The sequence below is a fragment of the Corylus avellana genome, chromosome 3, assembly GCF_965113065.1.
Source record: "Corylus avellana chromosome 3, dhCorAvel1.hap1.2, whole genome shotgun sequence".
Classification (NCBI taxonomy): domain Eukaryota; kingdom Viridiplantae; phylum Streptophyta; class Magnoliopsida; order Fagales; family Betulaceae; genus Corylus; species Corylus avellana.
In genome coordinates, this window is record NC_142492.1 from 31,620,407 (window position 1) to 31,636,900 (window position 16,494).

Sequence of the window (16,494 nt, forward strand, 5' to 3'; positions counted from 1 at the left end):
AGTTCGGTTTTGATTGTATTCTATTTATACTCGCGTACATACTCAGTAAATGTCACTCAATATTTTACTAGTTTATTGAAGCCTTTCAGTTAGTGTATGGTCGGAAGTTGCATTTTGTGGTGCTCTGGGGCAACACTTGACATGGGATGCTATTTGAAATGTAAAAAGACTCACAAGTGAGGAGGAGTTGGGTCAATGTGTAGCGTACTTTTCGTAAAACTCTCTAACTGTTTATCCCTCCAATAAGTGGTATCATAACCATGGTTAGTTTATTGGAATGAGTGTTTGGACGCGTATTGTCTAAAGTTGCGTTATGTGGTGCTTTGAGGCTACTCTTGATACAAGACACTCTTTGAAATGTAGTTAGTGAAAATTTGGTCAATATAAAAGAAACTCACAAGTGAGTGAGAAATTGTTGTCAGTGTTAACTGACTTGAGTCCTACATTGATAAAGTATATAGAAAAATAGTACGTAGTTAGTATACCTAAATGAACCCAAGCCAATTACCTTAGGCTCTTGGGTTAAAGTGATATTCAAATATGTATATTAATATACTCCTAGCAAAACTCCCTAACCGTTTATCTCATTAACAAGTTCTAACGACAAAATTAATAAAAATTAAAATACATTAATCTTCCTAAAAGAATTTTTACTTTAGAGGTAGACACTTAGAGCAACATTTTACAAAAGTAAGGGTAATGGGAAACTCTCGAGTACATATTTGTTAAAGTGATAGTAAAAATTACTATTAAATTTAAAATTTAACAATAAATTTCCCTTGTTCGTTGGTTGGTGGTTGTCAAAATTAATAATTAAAAAGACATAAGCAAAAAAAAAAAGAGTAGAGATTGGGTCATCTTTGAACAATTATGACTGTTAAAGGCCTTTTTCCTTGGCAGTCAAGATCGTATCAGTTGATTAAGACAGATAATGGACTTAAAATGATATGATGTTAAAAGCTTTTGCTACAATTTTTCTTTTATAAATTTATGTGTGAATCATTAATTAATTACATCAATTACTATTAAATATAATTATTTAGTAATTAACATGTTAAATATTATATAAATTCACAAACTTGACGTAATAAATTCACATAATATTTACAATGGCTGGTTATAAAAAAAAATTATAATATTGGTAACTGCACACAATCTTATTGAAGTAAATCATAGATAAAAACTTCATGCAATTGCTCACTTCTAATCTACAAAACTTTATTTATTTCTTAGTAATACAACAATATAATAGATTTATGGTTCAACCAATCTTTGATGGTTGTGCTACCTAAAGGGAAACCTCACCTACCTTCATTAACGTCAAATACCAAACACATTGACATTTCTATCATCTTTTTAGGCACCGACGTTTGTAATAATACTTCTTCTTCATAAATGATTTTAAGTTTTTTATTTTTTATTTATTTTAATTTTAACCTTACAGTGATAAGGAAAAGAGTTTGAGTTTACGGTTTAAAAAAGTTCGGATAAAAAAAAAATAACAATTTTTTAAACATGTGATTTGAAAGTGTAGTTAAACGTTTGGTAAAATCGTAATTTAACTTTTAAATAGTATATTTTGAAAAATACACTCATTTTCAAAATTGCACTTCCAAACGCACGTAAAGGGCTTTCTGATAGGAGTCCTGGCGTCCTGCACTCCTGCTATGCGGCTGCCTAGCGTGGGACATATATTAAAAATAATAATAAAAAAATTTTTGTCATTTTTTTTTGTTAGTTAAATTTCTATGAGTTAATATTTAATTTTTAATGTTTCAAAATTTGTTTTTGGATTCAAAACTAAAATTTAGGGGCGAAAGGTTAACTCTTTAGGGATTGTATCACCTAAAAGGGATTCGATCATCCTAATTTGGGTGCTAATGCTTCAAATTTAGTGTTAATACCTCAAATTTAGATTTTCCTTTAATATATCTCTTCTTCAATTTAAAAATAAAATAAAAAAAAGAGCAAAATATTTGACGTTATTTAAAAAATAAAAATAAATTTGGCTACGTCAAACTTTGGCAGATGATGGGATGACCCCATGCTGCCGAAAATCTCTACTCTTTTGATAGTGAATAGTGAACAAGTATATGGTTTCTAGAGGATTACCTATATTAGTAAAGACAGCTCCCAACCAGTTCATGAGGTTAGGTGTATGGACAGTATGGTTATCTCATTTCCCATTTTAAGTTAATGGTGCTAGAAAAGCTATTTTAATTAAGTGCCTTTTGCCAAAAATTACCCCCCTCAATGTAAAAAAGATAGCTTTTCTCTAATTAAGTCAGAGGAATTATTTATTAAGTTGATATGTATATTAAAAATACATATAAAAATTACATGTATTTTGAACCGATGTCATTTTAAGAAACTAAATTAAAAGAAATTCTTCAAACTCAATTTAAAAGAAAATTTTGTTTTTCTTAGGGTTTGTTTAGGATTGCGTTTGAAGGGTTTAAAAGTACTTTTAAACTTAAAAGCACTTTTATCTGAAATTTAATTTATTTATTAGTATTTAGAAAGAAATTTATGATCATTGTCATTGTTTTTCAATTGATTTTAAAAGGGGGGAAAAAAAAAAACAGAAAAAGTTGAGATGAATGGGTGGATCCATGGGCGATCCGACCCAAACACACCCATCCCTAGATCCTAATCCAAACTGGGCCCAAGAGTCATATGAGTAAAAAATCAAGGACAAATTTGTAAATCATTCACTCTGTTACCATCTTCTTCTTTCTCTCTCACCTATTTAACTCACTCCCTCTCTAACCTCCCTCTTTCCCTCCTATTTCCCCCCAAATCAAAAAACCCTAGGAAAACCTTCATCACTCCCAGCTCAAATTCCACTCTCCCATTCTAAATTCCTCGCACTTCCTTTAGATTCCCGTGGAATTCAATTCTCTGAGACTTCCCTTTCCCTCTCAGTTGTCATTTCCCGGAAATTCCGCGACAAACTTTTCCCCCCAATTCTTTATAATTGAATTCCATACTTGTCTCTATTTACCTCATCTGATCACTGATTTATGGAAGAACCAGTTCGATTTCAATAATTATGAGCGTCTATCATCGGGGAGTTTGGCATTTTGTTGTATAAATTAAAGGAGAGTCCTTGTGCTTTTTTGGGTTTGTAACATTTGGGTTTTGGTGGAATATTTGATTCTTTTTTTGTTGTTGTAATTAGTATTTTTTTTTTGGAGTGAAAGAAAATTTTGGGTGTTTGATCGAGTGGGGATGGAGAACAGTGGAGAAGTAATAGATGATCAGGGCTCAGGATGGTTCCAAGTGAAAAAGGTTTCGCTTTTTATTCATTTTATTATTTAAATTCATAAGGATTTTTCTAATTTGGAGTGTTTTCATTTTTCCTTATTTTGTAAAAAGGTTATATTTAGCTGCCGTTTGGTTTCTTAGAAAGCTGGGAAATAGGAAAAGAAAACAGAATTTTGAGACTTCTTAAGGCATGCAAATGGTTGAATTAGGCCTAGTTGAGTGGGTTGTTTTGATTCGAAAATTTAATTTTGATTTACTTTTCTTTCTAGCATTTTCCCGGCAACCACACAGATCGCATTCTGGTAAACTTTGGTTGTGATCATCTCATTAACTAATCCAGCGTGAATGATTGTTTGCATATATATTTTTTCACATGTCTTCTTTTCTTCTCTTGTTTCCCCAATTCTTTACTTGTTTGCATTATAAAATGTATCAGGTTTCATATGATTTTCAATTCTCATTTGTTAGTTGTATTTTCTTTCCCATTTCTTCTTGTCCAGAAGCATAGAAGTAGTTCAAAGTTCTCTCTACAGAGTTGGGTCGGGGGTTTTTCAGGAAAGAATGCTTCTAATTGTTTGCATTCTCAGCCCTCATTGAATGAAAATCGTGGAAATTCAAGTGGCAAGCGCAGATCCCAGCTTCCAAAGGCAAGGGGAAATCATGCTGTGAGTAGCCAGGGTATTGTAAATTCTATTCCTGTCTTGAATGAAGACAAAAAGAGTGTCGCCCTCATTGACAAATGTGTAGTGGAACAAGATACTAAGCGTCACATTTCACTCCCATTGTTTGTTACAAATTCTAATGGTGGAGGTGGAGATATTGAGAAAGTTCCTCAAAGGGATAAGCCTGATGTGGTTCACAAAATCAAGTGGGGTGATCTAGAGGATGATGCTTTGCTACTGCATCATGAAAACACTGTTGGAGCAGGAATCAAGTTTGGTGATATTGAGAATGATAATCTGGTCACCTCTAGGAAGAACATGAAAAGTCATGATTTGGTTTCCTCTGTTACTTCTTGTGCTAATCCCCAAGAAAACAATGTGGTGGCAGCTGCAGATGCAAATATATGTGGAAATGTGGTTTCTGAAGAGAGCTGTGAAGAGGTTAATGAAATATCTCTAGAAGATGCTGAAGTACCAATTCTGAGTGATAAAAAGGTTGATCCAGGTGGTGAAGTTTCAAACTGCAAGGATATTCATACTGAGCACGTCAAACCAGTGAACGCTGATTGTTCAAGTACTGAATTTCCATCTGCTGAAGAGGAAGGGGCAGTGGTCAAACTTCAGGCGCCTGTTATTATACCGAAGTCAGGTGATTCAGATATTTCTGAAGTACCAGTGACAAATGAGGGTTCTAGCACAGCAGCAAGTGCCCAAATTTCTGAGTTAGTTCCATCCAAAGAGAGTGAACCTGAAATTACAGTAGATTCTAGCCTCACAGCTCCTATTGAAGACCAGGGAGGTCGATCGGATAGTACAGTACACGATGATATGTCCAACATACAGATTATGAATGCCCTTGGAGAGGGTGAAATAGGTGAAAGCAAAGAAAGGTTTAGGCAGCGACTTTGGTGCTTTCTCTTTGAGAATCTTAATAGGGCTGTGGATGAACTTTATCTTCTTTGTGAACTAGAATGCGATACTGAGCAGATGGAAGAGGCCATTCTTGTTCTTGAAGAGGCTGCATCTGATTTTAAAGAACTAAAAACTAGAGTGGAGGAGTTTGAGAATGTGAAAAGGTCATCTCAGGTAATTGATGGGACACCAATCACATTGAAGACGGACCATCGCAGGCCACATGCTCTTTCATGGGAGGTAAGCATGCTCACATTTTCGTTTCGGTCTTAGCTTTTAATGGTCACGTTGCTGTAAATTCTGTCAATAAATAACACTGAATGTTAATTTTTGGTGTTCCTGCACTTCACCTTTCAAAAACTTTTATTCACATTTTTGTTTTGGAGATGGGTTCATTCAGTGCGATATATTTGATGGTCCTCTTACTCTTGCTCCCCCCTCCCCCTTTCAGTATCTGTTGGGAATAATTTGTATAAATTGGAAAAAAGGACTAAAGATACTTAGTAGAAGATGACAATGATAACTTTTCACTGTTCTTTATATTAAATGAATGTCTTCTAGTTTTTTATGCTGAGTTTAAAATCCTCAAAAGGATCAGAAGAAAACACGATCATTTTGCATTTTGGTTAAGGAAATTATTTGTTTGACATCATATACTAAATATAATTCATTGTCTTATGCCAATAATTTCCATTCTGATGTTGATAGTCTGACTGATTATGTGATGCCTTTCTCTTATAGTTTCTGAAGGAATTGTCTTTGCCAAAAATTTGCAAGCAATTGTAATTTGGCATCATCCATTTACTATTCCTGAGCTAAATAATTCATCCTTTCCGAGTTCAAAAGTACCATTGGCATGTTAAGACTAGGGCACTTAGAAGGGAATGGGTAATGATTGTGTGAAGAAGATGCACTTTGTCTCTGTGGTGCAGTTGATGATGACATTGGATGTGCATGTGCCAACCATTATAGCGCAAAATGCTTATCAAAACCGTTACACAGCAACATAACTTTTAAAAAACCATTGTAGGGAAATATAGCTCACTTTAAAGTTCACACATTGAAAAAGTTTTATCAAAGAGTGGTGCTTTTTAGCCATAAACTCTCATATATTGTTTGTGATATTATGTGCCTGTTTACTTGCTTAAGCTGTGGTTGTGGAAAAGAGAAGCATTAGTTTCAAGGATCATACGATGATTTTATAAATTAGTGTTTGTTGGAGTATGCTTTCCTCAGAATGATAAAAAATATTTATCTTGATTCATCTCTAAGATAAAAGGGTTCGTCACTTCATGTTGAGCGCAGGTGCGAAGAATGACCACTTCACCACACAAAGCAGAGATACTGTCTTCATCTCTTGAGGCTTTTAAGAAAATTCAACAAGAAAGAGCTAGTATGTGTACAGCTAATAATGTGCAAATTCTGGGACCCGACTGTTCTAATTTTCAGTCTGGTGATAGTCTGAATAAATCAGCTGGGAAAAGTGATGTAACATCCAATTCCCAAGATTCACTAATAAAGTCAAGAAAACAGAATGGAAGTTCAGGTCTCATTCAAGGGAATCTGAGTGGAGAAAAGCAGAATACTGAATCAGACAGGTCCTGCAAAGTGAACTTCGTACAAAATGGACATGTCCCTCTCCAGAACTCATCCTTTTCCGAGATTAGTTCATCTAGGCCACCTCTTAGAGATAGTTCTGCTGCTGGAAAGGGCAAGAGAGAACAACTGGGGACTGAAACAGATAGGCTGCTTCCTAAGAAAGAAAAAATGTTGGCAGAAAGTGGTCTTGACAAAAACCTCAAATCTGCAGAACATTTTAAGAGACAAATTCCTCTTTCAGAAAAAGATAAGGAAAGGAGGAATGCAGCTCCACGGAAATCCATGGATGCTTGGAAAGAGAAGAGGAACTGGGAGGAAATACTTTCATCTCCTTTCCGTGTCTCTTCCCGTGTTTCACATTCGCCAGGTATGAGCAGAAAAAGTGCGGAGCGTGCACGCATATTGCATGACAAACTAATGTCTCCTGAGAAGAAGAAGAAGAGAACTGCTATGGATCTAAAAAGGGAAGCAGAAGAAAAGCATGCCCGGGCAATGAGAATTAGAAATGAGCTGGAGAATGAGAGAGTTCAAAAGCTTCAGCGTAACTCAGAAAAATTAAATCGGGTTAATGAATGGCAGGCTGTCCGCAATATGAAATTACGAGAAGGAATGTATGCTCGCCACCAACGTGGTGAATCTCGGCATGAAGCTCATCTAGCTCAAGTTGTGAAGAGAGCTGGTGATGAAAGCAGTAAAGTTAATGAGGTTCGTTTTATTACTTCTTTAAACGAAGAAAATAAAAAACTTATGTTGCGCCAGAAACTTCATGATTCAGAGTTGAGGAGAGCTGAAAAACTTCAAGTGATAAAATCTAAACAAAAAGAGGACATAGCTAGAGAAGAGGCTGTTTTAGAACGCAGGAAACTCATTGAAGCTGAAAAATTACAACGCCTTGCTGAAACACAACGAAAAAAAGAAGAGGCTCAAGTTAGAAGAGAAGAGGAACGCAAAGCATCCAGTGCAGCGCGTGAAGCAAGGACCATGGAACAGCTGCGGAGAAAGGAGGAAAGAGCAAAAGCCCAGCAAGAGGAAGCTGAACTTCTGGCCCAGAAATTAGCTGAGCGACTTAGTGAAAGTGAGCTACGTCGCAAGTTTTACCTGGAGCAAATACGGGAGAGAGCTTCTATGGATTTCAGGGATCAATCTTCACCTTTACTGCGCCGATCTATAAACAAGGATGTGCAGGGTAGAACTACACCAACCAACAACAATGAGGATTATCAAGCAAGCAATGTCTCAGGCTTAGGTGGTTCTGCTCTTGCAATGGGCAATGTTACATTTCAACATTCACTGAAGCGAAGGATTAAAAGAATTAGACAAAGGCTTATGGCTCTTAAATATGAATTTCCTGAGCCTCCTGTCGGTGCTGAAAATGCTGGTATTGGATATAGAACAGCCATGGGAACTGCAAGAGTGAAAATTGGGAGGTGGCTCCAAGAACTTCAAAGACTAAGGCAAGCTAGAAAAGAAGGGGCTACAAGCATAGGGTTAATAATTGCAGAAATGATGAAGGTACTGTTTGAAACCATTGGTCTAGTGATTAAGAGTATTTTTTACACTATAGAGTATGTCATGTGATGATTATGATGTTTCAAGTTGGGTATGTTAAATTGTTGACGTCAGAGTTTTAGAGTGGATATTCTCTCCTTTTTTGTATCATATTACAAAACTGACTCTTTAGTCTACTACTTTCCAAATAGCACTTGATGAAGTAATAGCTTTTTTACTTTGTAGGATTATGGGCTAAAATGCTTTTCTATGCTTCCATGTACACTTTTTTATTTTTTATTTTGGTATCTATTATGAGGTTGACTGTGCCCTTGAAGTATGGATTCTTCAATATGTTCATATTTTTGCTAGATGAGAGATTCTATAGAGTTCAAACTTACTTTTGGCAGCTCCTTTTATTCAACCCCTCGCTGGTTCTAGCTGACACAAGTTATCCTTTGTAGGACATCACTCACAATTTGTCATCTGATCAATGTATGGATTAATTCCCAATAAAGATTGTGACGTAATATCTACACATTACAGTGTTTTGCTTTGGCTTCATTTTGTTTGTTTTTGTTATTTCACAATTTGTTGATTGTGGTGTAATAAATGTGGTCCTTATTTTTTGTGATCAGTATTTCGAGGGAAAGGATCCCGAGCTGCAAGCTTCTCGCCAAGCTGGTTTACTTGATTTTATAGCGTCTGCTTTGCCTGCTTCTCATACATCAAAACCTGAAGGTTGCCAGGTGACAATACACCTTTTGAAACTTCTTAGAGTTGTTCTATCTGTGCCTGCAAACAGGAGTTATTTTGTCGCACAGAATCTTTTACCCCCAATCATCCCAATGCTATCAGCAGCCCTCGAGAACTATATAAAGATTGCTGCCTCTTTAAATGTCCCTGGTAATATTAACTTCCCATTGAGTAAAACATCAAGTGAAAATTTTGAATCAACCTCTGAAGTACTAGATGGTTTTTTATGGACTGTTACGACAATAATTGGCCATATAAGCTCTGATGAACGACAACTTCAAATGCGGGATGGCTTGCTGGAGCTATTGGTTGCCTACCAAGTTATTCACCGGCTGCGAGATCTCTTTGCACTTTATGATCGGCCCCAGGTGGAAGGGTCACCATTTCCTTCTTCTATTCACTTAAGTATATATCTCTTGGTGGTTTTAACATCCAGACCTCGGACCAATAGTTCCATTGACTGGGAATCTTGTTCTAGTGAAGCAGTGCTGGGAAATGAAAGTCGAGAAGCTAAACTTGCAGAGTCTGCTGATTCTGGAAACTCCTCTGTAACCAACTCCTGTGGAGATTATAGACCTCCATTGTCGGTGCCAAATGGTGGTACAGTTGTATATCTACCAGATGTACCAGAGGATAGACCATTAGATGACTTGTGTGAGATAAATAAAAAGGATGGGTCAGTATCCTTGGGCAAGGATGGTGGAAAGGAGCATACTGACAGTTCAGTTGAGACAAGGAATGCCAACACAGGCAAGATAGATATTCCCGATGAAACTCAAATTGAGGATATTGTGGAGCCTGTTGTAGATCAGAAGGATGAGAAACACTTAGTCGTTGCTGAACAAAAGAATGAAAACATTTTGAGCTTGGAGCAACCAGTAGCATTTCTTCTTTCTGCCATATCCGAAACAGGGCTTGTCAGTCTCCCTTCTTTGTTAACAGCTGTGTTACTGCAGGCAAACAATAGATTGTCCTCTGAACAGGTAACTTTGCTGACTTGGAAAAGTTGCTACAACTGCATGTTTAGTTGTAGAATTCTTTTTCTCCCCTCCTTTTTGGTGGTGAGGTTCTTTTAAAGTTTTGGGGCACATAGCTGTTAGTAATTATAATGAACAGAAATTTCCAGGCGAGTAGTGTCGTTGATTAAGTTTTTATATACTGTTCTAATATATTTCACCTCCAAATTGGTGGTAACTGGCAAGGCTCCCAACTCGTAACATGACAATTCCCAGAGTTGCAATTTTTTGGCTAACCAGTATTTGTAGAACTTTTTTTTTTCCCAAGTCAAATAGCTTGTCAGCCATTACTGGTCTCACCTAAGTGAGCTCCTGGAAAGGGTGGCTTGTATATTTCCTAACCTTTAGTAGTTTATGCATGAAGTGGCTGTTATCAAGACTTGAACCCACTGGAGACTTTTGCCATTGCACCAGACAATGGTCCCTAGAATTTCTTTCTCAAGTAATCTAAGAAAACTATGTTGAAATAACTTTGCAGGCCTCATATGTCCTTCCATCTAATTTTGAAGAAGTGGCAACTGGAGTGCTGAAGGTGTTGAATAATTTGGCTCTTTTGGACCTTAAATTCATGCAAAGAATGCTAGTAAGTTTGTTACTATGGGATTATTGTTCTGATGATGGTGACATATCAAAGTTCACTTTTTTATGATTCTCTTTAAATTCTCTCTCTCTTTTTTTGTTGTTGCAATATTAATCTCTAATAAACTCTCTTGCACTGAGCTGACCCTTATTTTCTTCCTTGCTTTGCTCACAGGCTAGGCCAGACCTGAAGATGGAATTTTTCCATTTGATGAGTTTCCTTCTTTCCCATTGCAGCAGCAAGTGGAAAGTGGCTAGTGATCAGGTAACTTTATGCATGCCACTGTTTCTGAATCCATGGAAATAAAATCAACCGAGATAGATTCATACCAACTTCTTTTTTAGGGAAAAATGTTAAATTGGCCTATTGTGTAGGAGCGCTCCAAGTGGGGTATTGTTTGCTCTTTTTTGGGGGGCATTTTTGGTTGCTTGGGGTGGAGGGAGTTTTTCTAATTGGTTTGCTCTTGTTTCTTTGGGGGTCCTTTTGTGAGAGCTCCTCGTGAGCATAGGGTTTTATTTTGGGTCTTTTTGTGGGTTTTTCACGGGTTGCCCCATGTATACTTTTTGTGTACTTGTGGCGCTTTGCGCTTTTTGATATATACAACATTACTTATATTAAAAAAAAAAAAAAATAGGTTTTGACAAATATCTCCCTGGGGTTTAAAAAGTGACTAAACTCTTAGTGGGATAAGCAAAAAAAACAATAGGTTCCTACTGTTAAAAAAGTTAACAGAATTCGTTAATGTGCCACATCAAAACCAATCATATTGTGACACATGCTACTTGCAATTAAAAAAAAAAAAAGTAGTAAAAAAAAATGGAAGGGGTGGTCGAGTCCCAGCTGCAACCTCAAGATTTTAAACCATTGGCATCAAGTCCCAATAATTCTTCAAGCACTGAACTCCTCCTTCCATAACAACAAAAAATGACTAAACTTCCATTGTCAAATGCCAAATTACTCAAACAACCAATTGCATTTTCTTTTGCCACAAAAGTCTCTGATCGAGATTTCTCCAACGGCATTGCATTTCTTCAAATCCGACCGAGATTAGTGAGTATGTTGTTGAGTTCTATCAAAAGCTTTTCTCGGAGCAATGCCGTTGGAGGCCTATGGTTGATGGCATTTCCTTTGATTCCATTTCGGAGGTGGAGGCTAGTTGGTTGGAGAGAGACTTTGAAGAGGATGAGGTTAGAAAGGTGGTGTTCAAAATGAATGGTAACAAGGCGTCGGGCCCCGATGGGTTTTCTATGGCTTTCTTCCAAGTTTGCTGTGAGGTAGTGAGGGAGGACATTATGAAGGTGTTGGGTGCTTTTCATGCTGGAGGGTTGTTTGAGAAGAGCCTCAATGCTTCCTTCATTTCGCTTATTCCGAAGGTTCCCGGTGCTATCAATCTTTAAGACTTTCGGCCTATAAGCCTTGTGGGAGGTATCTACAAAATCATTGCTAAGGTCTTAGCAAATAGATTGAAGGCGGTCCTGGATAAGGTTATTTCTCAGTCCCAAAGTGCTTTCATCAAAGGGAGGCAGATTCTAGACCCTATCTTGACTTCTAATGAATGTTTGGATAGTCGGTTGAGATCTGGGGAGCCAGGAGTTATTTGCAAAATGGATTTGAAAAAGGCTTATGATCATGTGAATTGGGATTTCTTGCTATATATGCTTAAGAGGTGTGGTTTTGGTGGGATTTGGTGCTCTTGGATAGAACATTGCATCTCGTCGGTGCGATTCTCGATTCTGATCAATGGTTCTCCTAATGGGTTCTTTAGCAGTTCCAGGGGTTTGAGACAAGGGGACCCCTTGTCTCCTCCGCTGTTTGTTTTTGTGATGGAAGCTTTGAGTAGGATGATTACAGCGGTAGTTAGTGGGGGGTTAATATAAGGATTTCGGGTAGGTAACATTACTCTCTCTCATCTCCTGTTTACAGATGATACCTTGATTTTTTGCACTGCTATACCCACCCAGTTGCGTTATTTGCGGGTTGAAGGTGAACTTGGCTAAGTCGGTGTTAATTCCAGTAGGGAATGTGGAGCAAGTCGACAGATTAGCCGGCATTTTAGGGTGTGGGGTAGATTCTTTGCCAGTAAAGTATCTGGGTTTGCCTCTGGGGGCTTCTTGTAAAGCGAAGCATATTTGGTATGGAGTTATTGAGAAGATTGAACGGAGGTTGGCCAGCTGGAAAAGGTTGTATTTGTCGAAGGGTGGAAGAGTCATGCTTATTAAGAGCACTCTCGCCAACTTGCCTACTTACTATTTGTTTCTCTTCCCTATTCCGGTGAGTGTTGCTAAGCGGATTGAGAAGTTGCAGCGGGATTTTCTATGGGGTGGTCTAGGCGAAGAGTTCAAGTACCACCTGGTGAAGTGGTCTAAGATTTGCACTCCGATTAAGGAGGGTGGTTTGGGTATCAGGAATATTATGGTGTTCAACCGCGCACTGTTAGGGAAATGGTTGTGGCGTTATGGTTCAGAGAGATGTTGGGTGGAGGGCTGTTGTGGATGCGAAATTTGGAAGTTTTTGGTGGGGCTGGTGTTCCTTGGAGCCGGGAGGTTCTTTTGGGGTGGGGTTATGGAAGAACATTAGGAAAGGGTGGGACACCTTCAAAGGGTTTACTCGGATTGAGGTAGGGGATGGGACTAGGGCTCAATTCTAGCATGATTTGTGGTGTGGTGATGTGACTCTCAAGACAGCTTTTCCAGGCTTATTTAGTATTGCTAGTGCAAAGGACGCCTCAGTTGCGGCGCACTTGGAGGTGATGGGTGGCTCTAACCAGTGGAATGTTAGTTTTTCTAGAGAGGCTCATGACTGGGAGGTGGATGTATTGGCCTCTTTCTTTCAGGCGTTACAGTTTGCTCAAGTGAATCGAGGGTGTGAAGATAGATTGCGGTGGAATTCTTCCAAAAAAGGACGTTTCAAGGTCAAGTTCCTTTACGATTCCTTGGCGCGTTCTGAAGGGAGCGAATTCCCTTGGAAGAGCGTGTGGCGAACTCAAGCTCCTCCAAGGGCAAGTTTCTTTGTGTGGACGGCGGGTTTGGGCAAAATCCTGACCTTAGATAACCTCAGGAAGCGACAAGTGATTGTGACGAATAGGTGTTATTTATGTAAGAGGAATGAGGAGACGGTGGATCATCTTCTCTTGCATTGTGAGGTGGCTTATGTTTTGTGGTGTGCCTTCTTTGGTCGGTTTGGATTGTCTTGGGTGATGCCGAGACGGGTTTCGGATTTACTCGCCTGTTGGTGGTCTTCAGAGAGGAGGGGGAGTGCAGAGGTTTGGAAGATGGTGCCTACTTGTTTCTTTTGGTGTTTATGGAGGGAAAGAAACAATAGATGCTTTGAGGATTTGGAGGGGACATTGGACGACATTTTAGCTTCTTGCTTTCATACTTTGTATCTTTGGACCATTGCGCATGTCTTTCCGGTGTCGATTAGTTATAATGATTTTCTTGCTCGATTTTCTCTTTCTAGTTAAGTGATCATGTTGTATACTCCCAGTGTACTCCGGGGCGCCTTTACGCTTTTCAATAAAACTTCTTATTACTTATCACAAAAAAAAAAGTCTCTGAACCCACTACCTCAATAAGCACTGGAATAGCATTGTCCTGTATGAAAGTTTGCTTGAGCTCAGTTGCATAAGCCCCTTTAGAGAGAGTATGCGTGCAGAGTGTGTTGAATTTTGATGGCTGTTGGGCAGTGCAGGACATGAGTATTAAAACAATGGTGCTTGTGCTTGGCTTGCTATGCTTAAGATATGGCTGTTGGATTGTTCGACAAAAAAATTTTGTTCAGTGATTGTTCAACAAAATTAATGGTACGTTTAGGTCAAAGTCATATATATATATATATATATATATATATATATATATATATATATACACAAGTAACACGTGCCACAATATATGATTGGTGCTGATGTTCAACTTTTCTAACGGTATATATATATATATATATATATTTTTTTTTTTTGCTTTCCCCAGGGAAAGTTTAGTTACTTTTTAAACCCCAACAACAGGAATCAATTTAACATTTTTCCCTTTTATTTTATTTTATTTTAATTTATATTCTTTTAAGTATTTAAGAATGACCTAGATGGACATTGAAAATTAATTTGTGGATACCATATTATGCATGTTTCATATACTAACAAGGTAATCTTCCATGCAACAACTTATGGCCCTTCCTTTGTCATTCCTTTTATGCTTATCTTAATGTTGTTTGCCTTTTGGTTTAGTCACTGTTTCTATCCACACAGAGAGATGATTTTATCCTCCAGTTTCATATCAGCATAACTAATTTTTTTTTTTTTTAAATAATTAATCGAGATATCATTAAAAGCGTAAGGCGCTAGGTAATAGGGGAAAAAAGAAAAAAAAAATCATGATAACTCACTAAGGGAGAAACATATTTGCTGACTAAAGATATAAAGTGTTGAAGAATAAAGCTTTCAACTCTTTCATAGTCTTCTTGTGGTTTTCAAAAACACCTATCAGCACCTTATAGATTCTGGGAAAATTCTTATGATTCCTGACTGAATCATAATTTTGAGATGATCTTTATTCAAAATTGTTTTTCTCTTCCCTCCTTTCCTAGTATTTTCAATTGATTACACCTAGAACCAAATTCTAACAGTGAAAACATAATTAGATGTGACTAATACTCCAAGTGATGGGGAGATTTTATATCAAGGTGCTAGGCATATTATTGACATTGTTGTTAGGTCTTTTGTTTAGTACACTTGCTATAGAATAGCTTGATGTGAAATGTGAAAGAATAATGGGAGAGGTGGCTACCATCTCTACTTGCTTAGGGAAGAAAAAAAGACTATAATCTTCACTTGCACAGACATTAAATGTAAACCATTCCATGACTTGTAAATGTAAATGGAATTTCAATAGCAATGTTTCATGGGATTAGATGAAGTATTTTATGTGTGGAGTATTCAGGTCAGCCCTCACTAAATGCCTGCGCATTTTCTGTAATGTGTCTCAGGTTGGTTTGCTTCTTCTTGAATCTTTACTGCTTCTTAGTCACTTTGCTTTGTTCCACCTGGGGAATCAAGCTGTCCTCCGATGGGGAAAGAGTCCTACAGTTCTTCACAAGGTAAATGGAACCTTTTACAGAATTTCCCCTGTATCTTTATTTTATATTATATTATATTACAAAAACTAATGGTTGAGCCGGAGGACAGGTGTGCGATCTGCCTTTTGTGTTCTTCAGTGACCCTGATTTGATGCCTGTCTTGGCTGGAACACTTGTTGCTGCCTGTTATGGGTGTGAGCAGAACAAGGGTTTGGTTCAGCAAGAAATCAGTGTAGATATGCTACTCTCCTTGTTACAATCGTGCAGAAATGTTTTGCCTTGTGTTCAGTCCAGTTCTGGTTTTGAAAATTCCTTAGCAGATTACTCTGGTGAAAATAATCAACTGGGTCCTGAACTTAGAAGGCCTCAAGCAGACAGTCTTCTTAGGTCTAGCCGTTACAATGCCAGAAGCTCGAGGGTTTATTTGGGAAAGGCGGGGGGCAGTTTGGGAAATGGCATTAGAAATGGGAAGATGAGAAACCAACGAGATGTGAAAACAACAAAGACTAGTGAAGAAATGGGTCTGAAGCAAAATCTACCGGCTTCAGAAACTTCCACTGCAATGCTCTACTGTAGATTCCCTAGTAGCTTTATTGATAGAGCGGAGCAATTCTTTTCTGCTGGCTCCCCCAATATGGGTGATGAAGCATGAGTTCAACACCAATACAACTTTTCATTATTTTGACAGACATCTTCCAAAATTTCTGGGGTTGACTTAGATATTCCACTGAGGTTTCCTCTCAAGATGCTGGAGGCAAGCTTTGACTTAGCTATTATGAGTCATTAGCATTACTGACAGACAAGAGCTTATTTTGGGACAACTCTTATAGGGTGACACGCAAAAGTAATTTCTCAAGATGGATTTTGTGGGTTTATTTGGAGGATCACGACCAAGTTTTGAATTATAGGTGAGAATCCAGTGATTTGTAATATAGCTACGTTGTATCCTAAAATTAATTCATCTATTTATGTACAGTTTGGTGTCCAAAGGACACTAGTTCTTTATTATTCGAGTTTATACGTTGTTGACCCAAATCAGGATAATCTTTCTTGTAAATTTTCTCCTTAAAAAATGAAGAGAAATGTGGGAATGGGAGCTTTATTATTCTATTTTTATTACAGGCATTTCGTTCCAATAATCATA

At 37.7% G+C, this 16,494-nt stretch overlaps 1 protein-coding gene across 2 annotated transcripts; it reads left to right on the forward strand.

Moving 5' to 3' along the window:
- The first annotated feature begins 2,773 nt into the window (after positions 1-2,773).
- On the forward strand, positions 2,774-16,452 carry LOC132173876 (uncharacterized). 2 transcript variants are annotated; one of them, XM_059585540.2, is made up of 8 exons: positions 2,774-3,291; positions 3,768-5,081; positions 6,147-7,952; positions 8,567-9,667; positions 10,179-10,283; positions 10,455-10,544; positions 15,261-15,371; positions 15,460-16,452. In XM_059585540.2, the coding sequence occupies exons 1-8, from the start codon at positions 3,232-3,234 to the stop codon at positions 16,000-16,002; spliced, it is 5,130 nt and encodes a 1,709-aa protein (XP_059441523.2). In that variant the 5' UTR covers positions 2,774-3,231; the 3' UTR covers positions 16,003-16,452. The 2 variants fall into 2 exon arrangements, with proteins under 2 accessions (XP_059441523.2, XP_059441524.2); XM_059585541.2 differs by having other exon boundaries at positions 3,855-5,081.
- The last annotated feature ends 42 nt before the right edge of the window (positions 16,453-16,494 follow it).